Here is a 21881-nt window from a genome sequence, read left to right as displayed (position 1 = left end):
AACGAGCCTCTTGCTAGGAAGTAGTCATAGCTGGGGCATACTTCCAAAGAGTGATAAATTTGGAATAGTAGTCCTCAAGAGTTAAGATGTAGTGCTTAAGACTAAAAAACTCATTGATCTTTATGGATTCATGAGATGGGGGAAGATATCTTTCCTTCACGGCCTGCTTGATGTCTTCCCACGTTTGAGAATGCTCGGTGACTCCCTTGTCATGGCACCACTGTTTCCACTAGAGTTTAGCATCTCCGATGAGGCGAAACCGTGCAAGCATAGACTGATTTGATACTCCAGTACCAAAACGGCAGAGAAATAATCGTCCATCGCTCAATCCAGACCTTAGAATCCTCCTCAATCTTTGAACCTTCTCCTTTCAGGAGGGAGGTTGTATTTGCTTGAGCAAGAGCTTCTTCTCCTGGATATCAGTGTAAAGCGCATTGGAAGTGGAGGGTGATCGTCCTGGCCATCATTGTAAAAACAATTTTAAGATTACAAGATTCATATTTGCACAACACTTATTTTGGAGAGTAAAACATTGAAATCCATTTATTTCCAAATATTTACAAGGTTATTACAAAGATCTGAGACTAATATAATTAGTCATATTTGCCATCAAAAGGGAAATTCCTAGGCTTGACTATGACATAAGGGTAGAGCGGTCCACGTAGGTGAAATATGAGGGTTTCACTGTAGTTTCTAAGACTCTAAAAATTGATGGTAATGGTGGTAGACTCTGGATTGGGGTAGGTCCCAACATGGCTACTCTGTCATTAGGTAAGACCTGCATCACTTGGTCATACACCCAGCGATCCTGAGGTATGCGAATCCCATCTATAGTCGCAAAGGTGTCCTTCTAAAATAGGGGAAACACTTAACATAGTTCACTAAGTCTTAACTTAGAGAAAATTTCCTATTCATCGTCGGCACCTTGACCATGTAGAGATTCAAGGATACGATTCATAGGTAAGACCTAGTCCTATCCCGCAGGGGGAGCGTGATCTTGTAAAAATCAAATCACCCATAGGATAATTGATCATAAATTGGGCAACTACTAGACTTGATTTCTAGAGAACGCTTTTTTCCTCATCCATGCAAGGCACAACCCCGCTGGCCTAGTCTTCTAGAATAGAGTTGCCCAAGAACCTATTTATCTAGCGTAGGGCTTTTACTTAATCTGTTGGAAAGCTACCCGACTAATCGGGTCCACCCGTCCGTAGGATGCTGCTGTCGGGGCATTTCATCCTCCCACTTTCCACCCTACTCACGCGTCAATTTGTTTTCTAATTAATCCTACCACATTGTTTGACATAAGAAAACATGTTCCTTAATTAAGGCCCTTTTCACAAGGTTTGTTAAAACAGTCTTTTTCCACAATACAATAATGCCAAAAACAAGATTTATAAAAAAAAAAGTTTATACATGAATCAATTCCATACAAGCCAAACCGGCACTCTTATTCTTTTCCTTTATACTGCCGATGATCTAGAATTCGGCCTTCCAGCCTCTACATACGCTGGGAAAAACCCTATGGGACCATACACCTCATCGTCGGCTGCTGGTGAGGACTCAAGCGGCCTGTCGCCCTCTCATGCTCCATCACTCGATCCTCCCGCCCCTCAGAGGGATGTCTGCACACTAGGGTGGTCTTATTCACCGCACTAGCCTGGGCCCTCAGAACTAGGCAGCATCATAATCTCTCGCCTCACTCGGCGAACCTTATTCTCCCAATGGTATGAGGGATACCCTGGGCCATTCCCAGGATTTGCTAACGACGCCACCCTACTACATAAGCATGGAACGGAGTTAGCGTCAAAGCCAGGAAAAACTTGCACTCTTTAAAGATAACAATTTCAATGCAATTTATTGAATACAACATCATACAATTCGCAACTTCATACAATTTTATGTGATTATTTTAAAAGAAAAAGATACACATTTATTAACACTAATATAAAAAAAACTCTTCTTTAAAAGATAACCAAGCTAACCTGGCCACCATTTCTTTGAGGAGCTTGTAAAGGGAGGGTTGGAGCCGCATCGGGAGCATCTTCTCTAATCTCGTTGTTGCACGCTCCTCCCGAGAGGCAATATTTTGACGTTTTTGGGAAGGGCCATCTTGGATATCCTCTTGTAGGGCTCACTGTTGCGGTCAAAACGCTCCAGTCGGATCTCAATTCTGAGATCGTTTGCTCACCATATGAGCAAAAGACCATAGCGCATGAACCCTCTCTTAAGGCAAAAACCTCTTACTAAAGTCCACGCAAAGGGGGGGGATTGTGAGATGTCCTTAACACAAAAACGTTTTGCAAAAGGGGAGAAGGGCTGAGGGCTGCTATAAGTCTCTCCACACGGGGAGGGGGGGGAAGAGAAGAGTTAAGGACATTGCCTCCTAGCAAGAGGGGGATAGAGGAAAATTGCCTTATATGAAAAGTGGCAAATGAGGGGGTGTGAGAGGGGTGGCTGCAAGGGGCGGCTGTACTACAGCAAGTACACTGCAGAGGGACGGACGGCGGTACAGCAAAGCATAGACTACGCAGAAATGCATGTTGTCCATGGAGCACCCCGGCAGGGGGTTTATATAACTATGGGGTACGGGTACGAGCACTGCGCAAAGCAAGGACGAAAGGACGGTGTACCAACAAAGGCTGTAGATCAGTGGCCTGCATGGGTGTAGGGGAAAGGTATTGTGTCGGTTAACACGGAAAGGAGTGGTACGCATGTACCTTATCTGGTCCGGGGCAGCGTGGGTGTCGACGTAGCGGTACGTGTGGATCATACACTGGGCGGTCGTCCTTTGGTTCTTGTGCGGCCATCGTACGGGCACCCTGGTAAGTGTGTACGGTCCAAATTTTGGAGCGGGGTCCCCAAATTTGGGGTGTCGACCTTGATTTACATGTCGGCGGACCGCCCCAGGGGGCTTTTTTTTTTTGTCTGGAGGTTCTCTTGGTCGTTGGGGTTCAGACCGTTCGTCAATCGGACGCCTGGTCATGCATTTATTAAGGCTTAAAGGTCGTCGCTTTTTAACTAAAAATGACTGAAATTTACGTATAAGCTTGATCCAGTGTCCGTTTTGGATACTGTAAAATCCTATATTAGGGTAAAATTGCATGCAAATTCTAAATTTGGGCTCAAAATTTGAAGATTCTAAATAGAAATGACTCATTTAATAAAATCATTGATTTTTATACCATAAAAACTCTATTACAAGGACATTTCTTTATCAGTGAAGATGGGTATGTTACAATATTGCCGTTGAGTTACGGTCTTTGTCTTCTCATTTGAACCTTGCCTATTCCTACCATTGAGTGCAATTCCAACATGCCAACCATCCTCGCCTTGAGGAAATAGAAGAACATATAATAGAGGCATATACAAACGGTGCAAGTTAGATATTATTTTTATAGCACCTGTGCGCGACACTATTTGAATATCTCTATGCCCCACATGTAAATCATCCCCTTGACCCAACATGATAGCTGCTACCTCATTTCCTATAGGAATCAAGTATTTCCTTGAAGTTGAACACGCTTCAGTGAGATGACCATTCTCAGATGTGCATGTGGACTTGACTGTAACATTTCTCTCATTGTACAAAGAGCACATGCATATGGATTATATCCATACATCATTATTTGCAACCTCTCATCATTGTTTGCAACTTCTCAAGTACATTATGATTTAAAGAAGGCATCCCATGAAGTCTATTCTCTAATTCATGCTCTGTATCATACACATATAGTTGGGCAAATCGGGGAGCCGCATCTCATGTTTCATCAGGTATTACTACAGAACCAACATGATGATAGGTAGTGCCATGGATTCGAAAATTAAATACTCCTCCCCCCCTAGTGAACTGATTATCCAAGTGATGAGCGCCAAGTGAAACAAATTCCAAAGCATTGTTATAAGAGCGGATATTCTTTTTGTATTCCTTACTTATATTATCATTACCAAGCAGCAACTCAACCAATGCATGAGGTGGAATTTCCAAAGGTAGCAAAGAGACATTCCCAGTTCCACATCACTGTTTGCCTACATATTGTCTTAGCTTTCTTGATGCCTCACATTTCCAAATTAGTGCATTACAAAAATGGCACTTATAAGTAAGGGCTCCCTAATGAGTGAAGAGTGAAATCTCCAGAATACACCACCATAGTTGCTGGGTGCTTAACATTCCGAGGAAAAAAACAGCTTCTAACCATCTTCAAATCTCCTTCAAAACACAAATTGCCAACATATAACCAACCCTAGAAACCCAGCTATACAAATGTAGATTCCTCCTAGAAAACTATCATAGAGATATATATAAGTGTCTCTCTATATTTTATGTACTGGCAAAATCATAAAAATTTTAAACTTTTTTAATAACATTCTGAAGTTAAAATAGCTATTCGCTAGAACTCTCTCTAGAAATCTCTCTACAATCTCAAAGACAATAGTCTAATAAATGAAATGTATATAGCTTATGTAGCTAAGCACACTCATATTGTAAATTGTTTAAACATGGCAACATACTCAATGAGATTAAAAGAGAAATAGAGAATGTTGTAATGTGCTCTCTCCTCTCCTCTCCTCTCTCTCTCTCTCTCTCTCTCTCTCTCTCTCTCTCTCTCTCTCTCTCTCTAGCCAACCATACAATAGACACAGAAATAGATAAAGATAACAAGGCCAACAAAGAAACCAACCTCAAGTTAAACAGAGAATTGGATTCGAATCACCAGCTTTAATGCTATCGTCCTTATGCTTCCTTCTACACAATCACATGGAAAAACCAAAAATATAATGAACTTATGATCTCTCTATTTTTCTAATCCAAATACATAATAAAATGTAATAATAACTATTTGTGTATTACATGATTGTATGGGACAAAGAGAGATAAAGACAAACAAATTGAGAGGGAGAGAGATAGAGAGTGAGAAAGAGACATCCAAAAAAATCTAAAAGCTTATTACATTATCTTTACCAACTTCCTTAATGGAATGCACTTCAGAATTTCACTAAAAATGAAATGCTTTTCCTTCGAGCTCCTACATCTACTATCCACAATGTAAAAGCCATCTAGTAATCCCAATGCCTCTTCGATTAAGAGGAGCTTGAGATTATCATATAGCCTATAAGGGTCCAAGACTATATAAATATACTGAGGATTAATATCATCCCACCCACCATCAAATCCAAGGACTTCCCATTTTGGGCTAGGTTGGGATCCAAAAAAGCCCAATTATGGCATCTCCTCAGAGAAGACAATATCTGACAATTTATTATTGTCATAAGTCAACTTTAAGATATTTAATGGCATGTCTCTGCATAAAACATAATTAAACTATACATTAATAACAATCATGTCAACTTTAAGATATTTAATGGCATGTCTCTGCATAAAACATAATTAAACTATACATTAATAACAATCATGAACTTTTTTATATTTACCAAAGGAAGGTTATAAGAAAAGAATGAAAAAATAAAATCCATTCAAATACAAAAAGCAATCTAGAACCGAATCCATTCAAGAAGAACACAACCAAATTTATTTTCGGAGGAGCTTATGCTTTGGGATACACTTAATAACTTCATCAAATACTTGTCGTACTTGATCTCTTTCAACATGGACAATAGAGTCTAGTTCATAATGATCAATCAAACCCAAGCTTTCTTTAATAATCATAAGCGTAATATTTTCATCTAGTTTATCTAAATCTAAACGTATTTTAATTTGATAAACATCGTTCCATCCAACAGCTTCAACCGACCATGGTCCAGACCAAGTTGGACTATGGAAAAATGATGCTCAAATTCAGCCAGCCAAATTTACCCTCTCCTCAAAGGGAAGAGAACTCCTCGTGTGCTCCAAAAATATGCAAGTAACTTCTTCCATCTCTGTCAATCATACATACATACGTATAAGTAGATGCATGACTACTATGTGCGTCAGTGTAAATTTTAATTGTGAGTAATTTATGCATGCACATCGTTGTAAATAAAAAAATTGCAACTACTATGTGTATGCACATGTTTAAATTCAAAACACTGTCAACATCAATATGAGGACTCTCTCAAAGCCTCTTCCGCAATGCAACACTCAAAGACCAAGGAAAAATAAAAGTACTCCACAACACTGTCCACAAAAGCCTATCCTAAACACATTGAACTCTCTCTCTCTCTCTCTCTCTCTCTCTCTCTCTCTCTCTCTCTCTCACACACACACACACACACACACACACTAAACACAATCACACACATGGCTTGATTAATGCAATAACTCTCTCTCTCTCTCTCTCTCTCTCTCTCTCTCTCTCTCTCTCTCTCTCTCACACACACACACACACTTACTATTCATATTTTGTTTTTAAAAAACTTCCATATTTTGATAAGACTTCATAATATGGAATTTTACAAAAACAACATTTTAATAAACTTCCATTTTATAATGTTATTGTTTAGGGATTAAAGTATGGACTATAATATTTAGGGTTGTATGCATGTATGTATTTGATGACATTCTGTGTGTGTGTGTGTGTGTGTGTGTGTGTGTTTGTGTAAAATAATGCAAGTAAATAAATGCAAGTAAAATAATGCAAGTAAATAAATGTGTGTGTTGTATGTATGTATATATACATATAATTGTATACATACATACACATACACACATATAAATACATAGACAGATAAAATCACACACACACACACAGACACACGCACACGCACACGCACACGCACACGCACACGCACACGCACATAATCACACCTGAAGCACAAACACAAACACACTAAACTATTTCACTCTCTCTCTCTCTCTCTCTCTCTCTCTCTCTCTCTCTCACACACACACACACACACACACACACAAACACACACACACACACTTGCTAATCAAATAAAATCACACACCGTTGCGCATGCAAGATGTCAAATGATGAAATCAACCAAATTTTTGCAGAGAAACTTGACAAGAAAAAATTCCATGCTTGGAGGTTTAGATTGAAAAAAAATTCAATTGGGAAAAGGCTACTACATTGAAGATTAACATCAGGAGGTACCAGAGATAACAGAGATTAATCCAACTGCTCCATATGTAAAAGAATACAAGGATTCGAATTAAGAAGCACAAAAAGTCATGCATTAGCTTTCTATTAGCATATAGGACGCCATGATTGGGTATATACAGGATGCCAAGTCAACCAAGGTGGCATGGGACACCTTGGTGAAGCTGTATGAAACTAGCACCAAGGCACAAAAGATTCAGTTGAAGAATGAGCTTCATACTATGAAGAAGAAAAACATATCTGTGAATGATTATGCCTTGAAGATCAAGGAAATTGTGAAATTCCTTACATCTATTGGTGTTTCTATTGATTATGATGATAAGGTGCAAGTATGTCTACGTGGTCTCTTGGGCCAAAATACAAGGCATTCAAAACGTCTATTCAAACTTGGGGGAACATTCCCAACTTTACAGATTTGGTGTTAATGATGATCGTTGAAGAGAAGAATTTGGTTGAAGATCAAAAGTCTTCACAAAACAAAATATATCAGAGTAATACGCCTTCTACACAAGTTTAGGTAGAGGATGAGGTAAAGGTCATGGACATGGCCAAGGTGGTAGCCGAATAGGTAATCAAAATTATGGTTAGCAGCAACAGCAGTAGCAACAACAGTCCCATGAATCACAACCACACACAAGTGCAAGAGGCTAGTTTAGAGGCAAGGGGAGTCAAAGAGGTCATGGTAATTGGCAAAGGCAGCATAATGATACAAAGGCTGTTTTTACTGTGGTAAGCCTGGACATATGTAGGAAAATTGCTATAAGAAGCAGAATGACATGCGTAATGGAAAAGTGTAGCAAAATAACTATGCATCCTCTAGAAGAAATAATGAGGATAATAAGAGGTTGTTTGTTATGTAACATGTAGTTAATGCTATGTCTGAAAATGATATAGCAACATGTAAGGATGATGTATGGTATGTTGATTTAGGTGCTTCAAACCACATGACAAGTCATGGGGTGAGTGGTTAAAGGAAATGAAGATTCTTGAAAGACTAGGTTTTGTTGAAATAGGAGATGACATTGCTCATCCGATTGCCCATGTTGAAGATGTGGCATTGTGAATGCAGGATAGTAAGGTGAAGTACCTTACAGATGTACCTTACATACTAGGTTTTGTTGAAATAGGAGATGACATTGCTCATCCGATTGCCCATGTTGAAGATATGGCATTATGAATGCAGGATAGTAAGGTGAAGTACCTTACAGATGTACATCATGTTTCAAATACAAAGAATCTATTTTTTGTTGGCTACATGTTTTAACCTTGATGGTTGTTATGTCGAAGACTTTAAAGACAAGTGCAGGTTGGTTGCAAAAGGCAATAGAGTAGGCAGAATGTTTACACTAGATGTAAATATGCCTAAAGTGAAAGCTACAATGTTTGCACAAGGCTCAAGAATTTTTTCAGATACATACATTTGGCATAAGAGAATTGGACATGTAAATGTGCAAAGAATGAAATCTATGCAGACTAAAGAAATTGTGATAGGGCTACCTAAGTTTAAAGTTGATGGTATGCAAAAAGTATGACAGAGAAGAATAATGCCGCATGGCTATTGGGTTGAAGCTATTTCTACAACAGTTTATATCATGAACACGACTCCTACTGTGCAACCATACATGATGTGATGCCAGAGGAGAAATTCAATGGCAAGAAACCTGATTTCTCTCACTTGAAAGTTTTTGGATGTATTGCCTATGTGCATGTGCCAAATGAGTTATGTACGAAGCTAGATCCAAAGGTAAAAAATGTGTTGAGAAAACAGGATATAGATGTTAATAATCCTACTACATATGATGGTAAGCAGGGATGTTATATTTGATGAGATGAGTAGCTAGTATGCTGCTAAAAAAGATGTTGTTGGGTCTGATGTAAGTGGAAATGTGGTTACAAAGAATGCAAGGGATCAATCACAATCATTGAGTGAACCAGGAAAGTCCTCATATGCAGTGGTTCTATTAATAGACCATGGAGTGGCAGTGGTGGCTGGGAGATGATCCTTGATGAAGAACTTGGGATTCCAACAATGAGGAAACCTAGTGTAAAGAAGGCTTTGGAATCCATGAATGCAAAGTTATGAAGATCTGGAAGAGTCAAAAACCATGTGTAGAGGTTGACTTACGATGGTTATGTGGCACATAACTATGCTTATATAGAAAAAGTTGTGCAGGTTATAGAGCCCAAATGTTTTAATGAGGCTATTGGAAATGTGTATTGGTTGGGAGAAGGATATGGATGGGGAGATGGATGCATTGTATGGAAATGAGACTTGGGATTTGATGCCATTGCTTGAAGGCAAGAAAGCTATTGGATGTAAGTGGGTGTATAAGGTGAAACATAACAGTGATGGTATAAGCTATTGGATGTAAGTGGGTGTATAAGGTGAAACAAAACAGTGATGGTAAGTGGGTGTATAAGGTGAAACATAATAGTGATGGCAGCATAAGCAGATACAAGGCTAGATTGGTAGCCAAAGGATATAAGCAGACACATGGGATTGATTATGAGGAGACATTATATGGAAATTGTGAGAGCTGTGATTGCGGTGGCTGTAGCTAAAGGCTGGTTATTACATCAGATGGATGTAAAAATGCATTCTTGCATGGTGACTTGCAAGAAGAAGTGTACATGGATTAGCCACCTAGTTTTGAGGATACAGGTCACCCAGAGTATGTATGTAAGCTTCGTAATGTTTCTTTTTTTGAGGTAATATTACATCTTTTACTCACAAATGTGTTAAAGGTAGATCAACCTTTTGTGGCTGATCTGCCACAACAGGTCACTCAAACATGGATGGTGATTCTAGTGGCTCTGAGCAAAGCCTTGATGAGGAGCTTGGCATTCCGTCTGTGGTTCCTCCTAGTGTAAGAAGAGCGAGAGCTGTTTTGAGGATACCTGACAGTGATCTAGGTGTACGCAAGTCTACAAGGGTTAAGTATCCTATTAAGAGACAGGTTGAGATATGATGAATATACAACCCATCATTATGCTCACATGGTTAAAGCAATACAAGAGTTGGAGCCCACTTATTTTGAATAGGCACTTGGAAATAAGAAATAGGAAGATGCCATGAATGAGGAGATAGCAGCATTGGATGCAAATGCAACACGGGAGTTAGTGCCTTTGCCTAAGGAAAAGAAGGCAATTCTATGTAAGTGGGTGTATAAAGTCAAGCATAATGTTGATGGTTCAGTGATGAGTAGGTATAAGGAAAGATTGGTTTCCAAGGGCTATGCACAAACTTATGGCATTAACTATGAGGAGACATTCAGCCCGGTTGTAAGAATGGCAACCGTGAGAGCTTTCATTGCTATGGCTGCAGTAAAGGGTTGGTCTCTACATCAGATGGATATAAATAATGCCTTTTTGCATGGTGATTCACAAAATGAAGAGGTATACATGATGCAGCCACCAGGTTATTAGAGTGATGCACACAAAAATTTTGTGTGCAAGTTACACAAAGCCTTGTATGGCTTGAAGCAAGCACCCACAACATGGTCAAACAAGATTGGGGAGTATCTTGTTACCATTGGATTTAAGATATCTAATGCAGATTTTTCACTTTATGTTAAAAAAATGGATCGTGCTATTAGTCATCTATGTGTATGACTTGATTATCACTCACGATAGTGATGATGACATACATGATGTTAGGAGGCTTTTGAAGTAGAAGTTTGAGATGTAGGATTTGGGTAAGGTGGTGAGATCACCTCATGGAATTTTGTTATTCAGAGGTAGTATGGCTTGGACATGTTGTCCAAGTATGGTATAATACGTTGTAAGCCTATTTTAGTGCCATTGGAGTAAAACACACAGCTTTTTGCAAATATAGGTGAGCTTTTGGAGGACCCCACTACGTATAAGCACATAGTGGATAGCTTTATCTACATGACCATTACTAGGCCAGACTTGAGATACGTTGTTGGACTTGTGAGTCAGTTTATGCATGCCGCTAGTAGGAAGCCACACTTGGATGCAATTAGACGGATTCTCAGGTACATAAAGTCCACAGTTGATTATGGACTTTTCTATGAGGCTAGTATAGAGATACAGCTACATGGGTACATAGGTGTTGATTGGGCTAGTAGTGTTGCAGGCAAGAGATTTACCAGTGGTTTTTTGTTCTCATTTGGGAGTGGTTTTGTGATTTGAAGAATTAAGAAGAAGCCAACATTTGCCTTATCGAGTACATAGGTAGAGAATAGGGGTGCTGCTATGGCAGTTTATGAGAGGTAGCTTGGTTTCAGAAGTTACTTGGTGATATGGGTGCGTCTGTGGATAGGGCAGTTGTCATTTATTGTGACAATATGAGTAGCATATAGTTAGCCAATCACCAAGTATACCATGTTGAAAAAAAGCACATTAAAGTTGTGAGATCCCTGTCACCTCTCCGCATCGAATTTTGGAGTGCTGGTAGCGAAAGTAGCAACCTTGCACGCAGGGTAGAGATTCCCACTCGAGGCCTCGCCCACGAATGTTCGGATAAGAGACTAATCCGGCAGTTCTTCCAAAACCAAACCCAGAAAAAACTTCCCTCGCCCAAAAAGTATAGGCGATTTCTCCAAGAAAAATCTTCTAACGTAGTCAAGAATCTTAATTATCCTTTGTATTCTAATCAAACCCGCGTGTCACATGGACAAATCAAGGGAGGAACTTGCACTTGGTTCATAGTAGAGACCAACGCCTTTTCCATCAAAAGAGGTACATTCGTTGATTCTTTTTCCATAGAACAAGGATTATCCTATGACTTACTTCAGCTATCGTAACGTGAACAGAATTGAATTTTATTATAGAAATCTATCAATCCAGCCTAACCCCATCCTATCCCATGGGTTAGCCAACCACCCCCAACCACTGTATTGATAGGATCCAATATAAGAATTTGGTTATGTTTTATCCCGGGTACTAGGGAAAAGAGTTCCCAGGCCCCCTAGTTGGCACTCATGCAAAATTTAAATAGACACACTACTTACGCACCCGATATGAAATTACCTTTTCTTAGATTCAACTATTTCCAAAACAGTATTGCAATAAAACCACATTATTTCCATCCTAATCCTCAATATTCCATTTTCAAGTCCAATTTCTAACTTTTCCACTTTCCAACCATAAAATCCAATTTCAGTCATTCCTTCCTCAGCATACCTATGGCATCATCGACAACCAGAACGCTCACCACCTGCTCACTCAGGGGTCTTTTCAATAGTTCCTAACTCATAGTACTTAGGAGTATAATCATATAAAATCCATATGGACTCTCCGTTGAAGATCAGCTAGATCAATCAATGAGATCCATGTAAAAGAGCCATGAACTCATCTGTTAAAGACTAGCAAGGCCAATTAACTAGATCCATGCCCGTGTTCAAAAAACAACTCCAACTCATTTTCTTCCTCGTCGCACGCGTGGGTATCCTGGTTGACCCAGAGCTCTCGAGCACCGTATGGTCAGCACCCTCTAGGTTCCTTCGTGCAGGTGACCTAGTGCTTCACTCATAGGCCGCTTCCTTGGTCCCTCATCCACCGTACCGGAAGCTCATCATTTTAATCGAACCAAGACTGGTCAATACCTCATCCAACCTTGCCATGCGCGAGACGTCCTTCTTTGACTCTCTGTCAGCTGTTGCAACATTTTCACTTACGTCCCCATGACCTCATTCCACAAGATAGTCAAAATGTTTCCCCCAGCATTCTTGACGTAAAACAATCCTTAAAAAAAACAGGTTTCATATGCAAATACAGTTTCCAACAAAATTCCCATCTTTCCTCATCATTCCACATCCTTTCTCATCATTCCACGTCATTTCTCACTATTCCACATTTTTCTACATCACGTCATTTCTCATTATTCCACATTTTTCTACATCAATTCACATCACATCATTTCACATCAACTCACATCCATTCACATCATCCCACATCAATTCACATCATCTCACATCATTCTCACATTCATTCACATCATCCCACATTATTCACATCATCCCACAATTATTCACATTATCCCACATCATTACCACATTCATCCACATCATTCCACATCGTTCCCAAATTCATTCACATCATCCCACATCATTTCCACATCATCCACACATCATGTTCATATCATCCACACATTCATCCACATCATCCACATCAATGCACATCAACCACACATCATCCACACATCACTTCTCATCACTCCACATCATTTCACACATCACCCACATTATTTCACTCATCACTACACATCACCCCACATCACTCGACATCATTCGACCCTCAGTCAAACCTCCACAAACAAGATGGTCTCTTTTTGCTTTAAAGCGAATTAGGTTTGATTATCAACTTTCCTTTATCTAGTTATCAGAACTTTTCCACAATCAACTAGGTTAAAAGTACAGTTACTCTACTTTTCATACTGATAGAACTTTCAAAGTCTCAGCCCATTACTTGGCTCAGTTAAAGGTAACTTCTTCTCAAGTCTAAGATGTAGCCCCTGGGATTTTGAGACCAGTCATCTGTCCTGTGCTTGTAAGATGATCAAGATACATCAAAAGAGGATGGGTCGTCCTCTTTCTTATTAAAATTTTATCCATGATTTCTTGATGCATTCTTATGAATATTTTCTCATTCTTATCTTAATTTTTTTCGAAATAAAATATGCTCAATATTCTTCTTTTTGAATAAAAGATTTATGCATACAATCTCACGGGATTTACAAAATCAATTATACCCATATCTCCTCTTTCAGCATAAACACTAATTCATTTTTATCTAAATGAATCATTTTCATAATTCTTATAAATTGAATAAATCTAGAAAATTTATGTATAACCTTCTTTATTTTTCTAGTAAATGAATAATGCACAAAACTCCACTTTTAGCATAAAATTTATTATGCATAAATTCATTCTCTAATGATGTAAATTTTTCCATAGTGTTCCCTCATTTTCTATAAAATGATAATGCTCAAAATTTCACTTTTAATCTAAAAAATATTTATGTATAAATGTCATTTTCTAATAAAGATTTTACCATAACTTTCCCATATTTTCTATGAAATGAGAATGCTTAAAATTTTACTTTTAGCATAAAAATTAACTATGCATAAAGATCATTTTCTAATGATAAAAATTTTACCATAGTTTTCTCGCATTTTCTATGAAATGAGAATGCTTAAAATTGCACTTTTAGAATAAAATTTATTCTATGCATAAACTCATTCTTTAATGATAAAATTTTTGCTATAGTTTTCTCGCATCTTCTATGAAAAAATGCTCAAAATTACACTTTTAATATAAAAAATAGTTTATGTATAAACCTAAGCTTAAACGTAAACATTAATTTATCATAAATCAAGAAAAGCATGGTTTTAAGAGGAAAACCACAAAGTAAAATGCGTCCTAAGCATGAGGGAGGTTAGGAAGAAGATTACCATTAAAAAGAGAGCATAAACATCATAGGCATACCGCGTCTCATAAGATCTCCAGCTCCTACTGTCCACCCAAGTATGCCCAATGCTAGGTCTTTCTTCAACTTTCCGAAACTACACTTCTATGGGCCTTGCATCCAGATACCTCACCCTTGCTCTGTGCATTACTTCCACTGCCATTCCTGCAACAAAGCTGTGAGGCTTTGTTTGTTCGGGGGGGTGATTAGGTCCTCTTTGAACACCATCTATTCTGGTTCCTTGGGCCTTCACTTCCCATCCCAATCCCATCACATCTGACCGATCACGGCTCCATCTTTCTCAATACAAATAACTAATTGAAGGGAACCCATTGTATTTTCTTGCCTCTACTGGCTAAACAATGAAAAACCATACTGTATCATTACTGTGATTCAACAATCTGTAGAATCACGGCATATGATTGCCATATCATCACAATCACCATAGTGCCACATCACCGATCACACCTCTTGAGTGCCACATCATCTTTGCACAATCACGACACCAATCGTAACTGAATATTCACTCTTCATGCACAAGTCCAATTATTAACCCTTGATCCTTATCCAGTGACTTGCTGCAAAAGAGAGTAAAATCATGAAAGTTGTCAGGCCATGATTCTATAGTGTGCTGAATCACAACCGCCATGACCGTAAAACCAGATAGCTACAATTTATTTCCCACTACCCTCACAGTTTTATGTTAACACAACATTCTAACATGTAACCTCTAACAAGAGAACATGGTGCTCCTGCTAGCTGGACTGATAAAATTTTCTCTGTTTTAGTATCATTGCAGGAGGAAAGGATGTCTCCTCCGACCCAATGTATAAAGACCCCACAACATCACCAATTTCCTTGGGAGGAGATGACGGAACCCCCACGAAACGGTCCAGGGGAAAAGCAAAGCCGGTCCACCAAAAGGCCTAGCTATGTAGGACCACTCATAGACTAGTGCCAGTGCACCATCTTCAACCACACCAAGACGATGGACTGCTGTGCCAGTCAGAAAGGCAAAGGTAAAACTTGTTCGTATGGTGGCTATAAGCCTTTCGAAACTGATTTTAGCATTACAGACTAGAAAGAATTGTGTGTGGAAGAAGTTGCCGGTATTGCGTCAGCAACCCTTCAATGCCAACACAGGACGGCCATCTCGAAAAGTGCCACTTGTCTGGCAACACCACATGTAAGAAACTCACCACCAAAACTGATGCCAGAGCAAAAAACACAACCATAGCTCCACAGCCTGCTTGTGTAAACATGCAAGAGGGTGGCCAACAGGCAAGAGGGTGGCTGGACCAAAAAATGGAGTAGGGTATACAAAAAACACAACTGTTATCACAGCAACCGAGAGAAGCTATGGAAGAAAAACCAAAGGCAAAGAAGGAGATGGGGAGCAGATCGCAAAAGAGTGGAACAACATGAACCTAAGGGAATGATACCATGTTGGAGAATGCACAAGCGAAAGGATAAACAGAACAAGAGAGAGAGAGAGAGAGAGAGAGAGAGAGAGAGAGAGAGAGAGAGAGCAAAGGAGATGGAGAGAGTGGACAAGATCACGGAGAGAGTGGACACGATCACCTTTTATAAAAACAACCATGTTTACAATGGCAATAGCCAACAGAAGTGTTGAACAATGTGCAAGGGATTGGATGGTGAAATGAGCAATGAGGAACTGCCTTATATAGTAGATAAGTGAACATGGCCGATTGCAACTAGAAACAGGCCGACAGCTCACGACTTGCCACACAAGGAAAAAATACATAAAATAACCAATCAATAGGGTAACCTCATAACACAGAGATGCAAAAATTCTAACAATTCTTGTAATTACTCATTCATTCACTAATATACATTAGGAGTAGGTTAGGTAAAGAGTCCTACAGATACACCACGAAGTTTATCTAATAAATCATCAACACAAGGAATGGGATATCAATTTTTAACAGTGATTTGATTCAACGCTCTATATTCAATACTGGGGCACCAAAAGGAGAATTGCCAGGCCTCGATCTAAAAGTTATTGCGTATGTAATTAGCATTAATATTTCATGCTTGGTGTTAATCATCATCAATCAGCTTCTGCATAGTTAGCATGTTACAATTTCACCTGTTCGATATACCTCCAACTACATATTTCTTGACGTTTACTTATTAGCATGGCATACATGTATGTATCAGGTTTATACAACAGCAGTATTTGAAGGTGCCGACAGCACTAGATATTTCTAAGTTCAAATTTCAGGGAAGCTGGAATTATGCCTTTCCATGGTACTATAGTTAACTGAACAATCTTTGAGGCACTCCCTTCATGTCTGCTGAAAGAGCAGGTGCTCACAAGGGGCAAGCCATTCTGCAAACAACAGGGTAGAGATGTTGGACGGTCTAGTCTGCTAAACAACATCATGATTACCATGTGGCCTGTTCAACAAACATAAATGAAGAGATGGGTTAATACTTGAGGCTGTTATATGGGAGGCGGCAGGACCAGTGCCTTGTTTCCATCTCCTCTTGGTAGACTGCAATAACAACAACAACAAAGTCAGCATGCACAAAATCCTCACCGATATTCAGCACAATTTGAGGGTCCATACTGTTGGTGGACAGTCTTGCCTATGATCTCCACACCATCACAAGCAATAATCATCAACCAACACTACCTTATGCCTTGCAAGTACTTGATTGCCTTGTACTGCTCTGGTATTTCCATTAGTGCAGCCAGTGCAAATGCTGCTTCTCTCTCTTCCGAATGAGGGTTTTTGTCCATGATCTCTGTGTAGTTCACAAACTGCAGAGAGAATGATCGTCAGTGCACCTCAAGACTTTATAACCAACAAAATAAAGGAGACCTCCACAGGGTGACAAATCGACACCTGAAAATTGTCAAACTTGCGCTTTGGTATGGCATCATCAAAATGTTGCATTGTATCCCAAGGACCATCACCAACTCCCACCAACACAATGGATAGAGGATAGTTACTGCATCATTGCATAGAAGGCCTTCAGAACACATATAAATGTTTGCAAAAGGCTTGATTGAGTTGCTAACATGACACACCTTGCATCGACAATTGCATCAATAGTGGTTTTCTAACATCATGGCATAGAAGGCCTTCACAACACATATAAATGCTTGCAAAAGGCTTGATTGAGTTGCTAACATGACACACCTTGCATCGACAATTGCATCAATAGTGGTTTTCTCTTGCAGGCTTAGCCTTCCTCTATTCATACCGATGTTTCCAGTCACCTGTAAAGAGGCAGCAATTGAAACTGTAAAAACAAACTCGTATGGGCTTAAATGATCTCATATCAGCTGATATGACATTAAGTAGACTCATAAAACGAGAGTCCAAGACCCATACAAAGTATATGCTTTTCCACGTAAACTCTGGTGTTACCTGCCCATCAGCTATGATGATAAGGATGTGGTACTGGCCTCCACTTTCTTTGACAACATCGATTGCAGCATTTATGATTGGAGCAAAGGAGGTTGGTCCTGCAAAGCAAAGTCACCACAGTTTCACATATGTTAACACTTCAAAAACAAATCAATCGTTCGAAACTGATTTTAGCATTACAAACCAGAAAGAATTGTGTGTGGAAGAAGTTGCCGGTATCGCGTCAGCACCCCTTCAATGCCAACACAAGGACGGCCATCTCGGAAAAAGGTAAACACCTTCTGATCATGGGTGGTTGCTGTCAGCCAACATAAAGACTTAGAACACACGGCTAGTGTATCGACTAATTAATCACATATGCAAGCAGCTCCCCCCCCTTCAAGATTGAACATAAGGGAAGCCAGCATACCATCACCGAAGCCAAAGCAAGGAATTAATTTGTCTTCGTCATACTCGGACAAGGCCTTCCCAATGATGGAGATAGCATGCTCATAGGGGTTTAGTGTCCTAGAGGAGATTGTATGAAGGCTGAGTCCATCAAACGAATGCTTGCCTGAAAGCACAAGAAAGCACCTTATCAAAATTGTAAACAGCTTTTAGCTTCAAGATGCATCAGAATTTAAAGCTTTATATATGAACCCTTTCAGGGAAGGCTACCTGTCCATTCATTACTCTTCGTGAAATCAATGCCAATGATTAGATTAGACGACTCCAGTCCAGCAGCATTAAGAGCATCTTTCAGCTGTTATGTGAACTAGTCAGAAAATCTCTCTCTCTCTCTCTCTCTCTCTCTCTCTCTCTCTCTCTCTCTCAGCCTCACCAGCAAATGTTAACATAGCTAGCTCTCACTGATGGAGTTGTAGCCCATACCCATGACAGGAGGGTCCTAGGTTTGACCCTCCCCAAGGCTACCCGAAGGCACCGCCATCTACAGACGGGTTTCTAGACTGCCTACATGCGGGGGCTCTCTACGCGCCTAGGGGTTGCCTGGCGGGGGGGGGGGATTCACTAATGCAGGATATCTCACTGGGAAAAGAAAAGACATAGCTAGCTTACGCTATCTCTCTCTCACCAACCCCCCCTCCCCCATCCACCTCATGCATGTCCCACCACATCCACCTTCTTCACAGGAGACATGGCGGTGAAGGCTATACACAAGCTTCAGAACGGCCGATCAGAGGATCACGAGGGGCTGATGGCTGAGCACCTCTCTCTTGCAGGCGACACCCTGGAACCCCTCCTAGCCCATATGTTTAATAGGGCCCTCTCAAAGGGGTTTGCCCCCACTTGATCATCATACATTATTGCACCTATCCTTAAGGCAGGAGACCCTATGGATCCTAATAAGTGACATGACGAGATTTCATGGACATTATGTACTCATCGTTTTGGTCTCATAGACCCTTTGGGTCTTTTGAAGACGTTAAGATAACATTCTTTTTCTCTCCCTCTCGAGAGTTTTTATTGCCTTCATCTTGCTGATGGGTTCGGCTGAGGCTTTATAACTTATGCAGGCGATTGGCTCGTATTGCAATTTCAATGCAGTGCTGCAAGCATTTATGGAAGTACAAATGGCAACTTGCTAGAATGACCGGTGACTATAAGGGTAATTAAGTTCGAAAATCAAGTGTAGGGCCTCAATGTCCTGTACTACATGGAGGATGAAGGAGGCAACAACATCCCAGTCCCGTGTACGCAACTGCTTTTTCGCCCCCAGAAAGCTGATGGTTGTTGGGGGGGCAACCATACGGTCAAAGTCAGGCAGACAATGCATGGAAAAATCTAGTCCACTGATGCAAAATGAGACGCTTTGATCTTCAAAGCGTCCACTGATGCAAAATGCAAGGTTTTGATATAGCACAGCACATGATCGGTGGTTAGTAAAACATGGGGCCATCTTTGCTACCCAGTTTGTAAACACGAGATGGACCCTCAAGAGAATGAAACTTCAACTAGAACTGACGCGATTTCCTCTTTTTGTTCATCCACTTCAACTTTGGTCTTTTTAAGATCTGCAAGAGAGACCTGATAATACTCATGAATAGTATTTGAATGAAGTTCAGAAAAACTCTACCTGATAGAGATCACAATAAGCATCCATTTCCTCGTGAATATTTTTCGCGGTTACTGAGAGCTGCAGCCATGCACATGAAAGCAAAAGAGGTACTGTTATGTCATTAAGCCAAAGAGCTACAAAACAACGTTGCCAAGGATTGCCATTCAGACCGTCATTTCCACACTCAACACATCCATCAATGTCTCCCTCGTTATCTGGACACCCATGCACGTGTGCATACCATACACTGACAAGCATTTATGTCTGGTACACATATCTATGCGTGCGTGACATACAAACGCACGTGCATACATATGTGTATAAATAAATCAGCACCGGTTTGCTCAAAGACGTGAGCATCATCTCCATCCATAACTACATAGCTAGTTGGTGAAGATGCACACAAACGTTTCTATAGATGCATGTGTAATCATATAAATGTGTGCATACATAGACATGCATGTATAAAGACAAGGCTTGATCGAGAGAGAGAGAGAGAGAGAGAGAAGCCCAGACCTGGTGGGAAAGGTGGCAGCTGGGCTAGCAGCAAGTGAGAGCTCTGGGTTCTCTTCGAGGATGAGCAAGCCATAATGGGACTCGATGTATATATATATATGTTGATGGGAGCATCTTGAGCTCTTGAGCGCATAATAATGCAGGAAAATCTTGCGAGACTCCCTCCGTGCAAAATTCATCCATCCAAGGAATAAAATTTATCCATCCAGGTGATTTTGTCACCCTCCAGCAATATTTGTAATAATTCACCATAGCTCTCACCAATTATTTCTTATACTTACTATTGCAAAGTGGTCCAATGGTAGCCTTGCTTTTGACCACGTAGGCGAAACTTAGAGCGCATGTGTGCCCTATCTCATTTCAGGAATCGAAGAATTAGAAAGCCCAAAAAATATATATATATATATACAGGGCCTACTCCCCCACATATTTAAATATTTAAATGTTGACATTGACATATATTACCCAATGCAAAATACCCACGCGCATATCATACCACATTATCCATTGCTGTAATCTTTGTGATTCTGGTATTTTAGCGTACCCACGAAAGCATAGTGCTTCAATAAAAGCAAGCTGCAAAATATTATTCCTCACATGCCCCTGACCTTGATCGCCTTTCACATCCACATTTTCCTTTCTACCATATAATTCTCTACTCCACTATACATATCGTGTTTGATAAAAGAACGTCACAAATCGTTTCACCATCCACAAAAAGTGAAAAATGAACAAAGGATAGAGACCACTTTTATCAAGTTTATCAACAAACAATGAGAAACTTTCACAATTTGTTGTAGTGGGATAATGTCACTAAAATTATGCTAGTAAACCAAATGGCGAGTGATGATTTTTGCCTTTTTGCTTTTAGCTAAACTTCTTTGCGCAATGTATGGAACCACTTCTTTTCTCTTTTACTTCCAAACAAAAAATGAGGAGGTATATCTAAATTCAAATTAGTCATAAAAAGTATGGAACCACTTCTTTTCTCTTTTACTTCCAAACAAAAAATGAGGAGGTATATCTAAATTCAAATTAGTCATAAAAAGTGAAGTAAGTACCAAATAATCTCCACAACCTAGTGCAGGAGATTTGTAGCTAGAGGACTACCATTTTTAGTCATCTTAGATATGTAGCTGGAGAACTACCATTTTTAGTCATCTTAGATATTTATATTTCATTTGAATTAAAGACATGTTGTCAAATAGGTTGAGTGATTTACATCGGTCTAAAATTAGATAGGTTGTTAAAACCACGTTTAGCCTTGGATATTTATTTTTCATTTGAATTGAAGACATGTTGTCAAATAGGCTAAGTGATTTACTTCGGTTTAAAATTAGATAGGTTGTTAAAACCACATTTAGCCTTCTTTGAGAGCAAGGGTCATGGTGGGTGAAGAGAATGTGAGAAAGAGGGAGAGCTTCAAACCCT

The 21881-nt window shown here is 39.7% G+C and overlaps 1 protein-coding gene and 2 long non-coding RNA genes across 3 annotated transcripts; all 3 read right to left on the bottom strand.

Annotated features, from left to right (window-relative positions):
• Positions 1–3961: 3961 nt before the first annotated feature.
• Positions 3962–5349, bottom strand: LOC147625433 (uncharacterized). The gene is made up of 2 exons (XR_015268987.1): positions 4683–5349; positions 3962–4210 (listed from the first exon to the last, which is right to left on the bottom strand). It is a non-coding gene; the product is annotated as an uncharacterized LOC147625433 (long non-coding RNA).
• Positions 5350–14447: 9098 nt separating this feature from the next.
• Positions 14448–16294, bottom strand: LOC147625432 (uncharacterized). Its single transcript, XR_015268986.1, has 2 exons — positions 16157–16294; positions 14448–14642 (listed from the first exon to the last, which is right to left on the bottom strand). It is a non-coding gene; the product is annotated as an uncharacterized LOC147625432 (long non-coding RNA).
• Positions 16295–16487: 193 nt separating this feature from the next.
• On the bottom strand, positions 16488–20550 carry LOC147625431 (E3 ubiquitin-protein ligase RGLG1-like). Its single transcript, XM_086818767.1, has 11 exons — positions 20451–20550; positions 19953–20012; positions 18536–18620; positions 18288–18431; positions 18063–18176; positions 17879–17976; positions 17648–17727; positions 17351–17456; positions 17138–17265; positions 16936–16996; positions 16488–16830 (listed from the first exon to the last, which is right to left on the bottom strand). Exons 2-10 carry the CDS (start codon positions 19977–19979, stop codon positions 16945–16947), a joined length of 834 nt encoding a protein of 277 aa, XP_086674893.1. The 5' UTR covers positions 19980–20012; positions 20451–20550; the 3' UTR covers positions 16488–16830; positions 16936–16944.
• Between the last annotated feature and the right edge of the window lie 1331 nt (positions 20551–21881).

The sequence above is a fragment of the Cibotium barometz genome, chromosome 24 (assembly GCF_041138505.1).
Source record: "Cibotium barometz isolate CiBa-2024 chromosome 24, ASM4113850v1, whole genome shotgun sequence".
In the NCBI taxonomy this organism is placed as follows: Eukaryota; Viridiplantae; Streptophyta; class Polypodiopsida; order Cyatheales; family Cibotiaceae; genus Cibotium; species Cibotium barometz.
The sequence above is the reverse complement of the archived record's forward strand: the minus strand, read 5'-3'. Positions and strand labels throughout refer to the sequence as shown.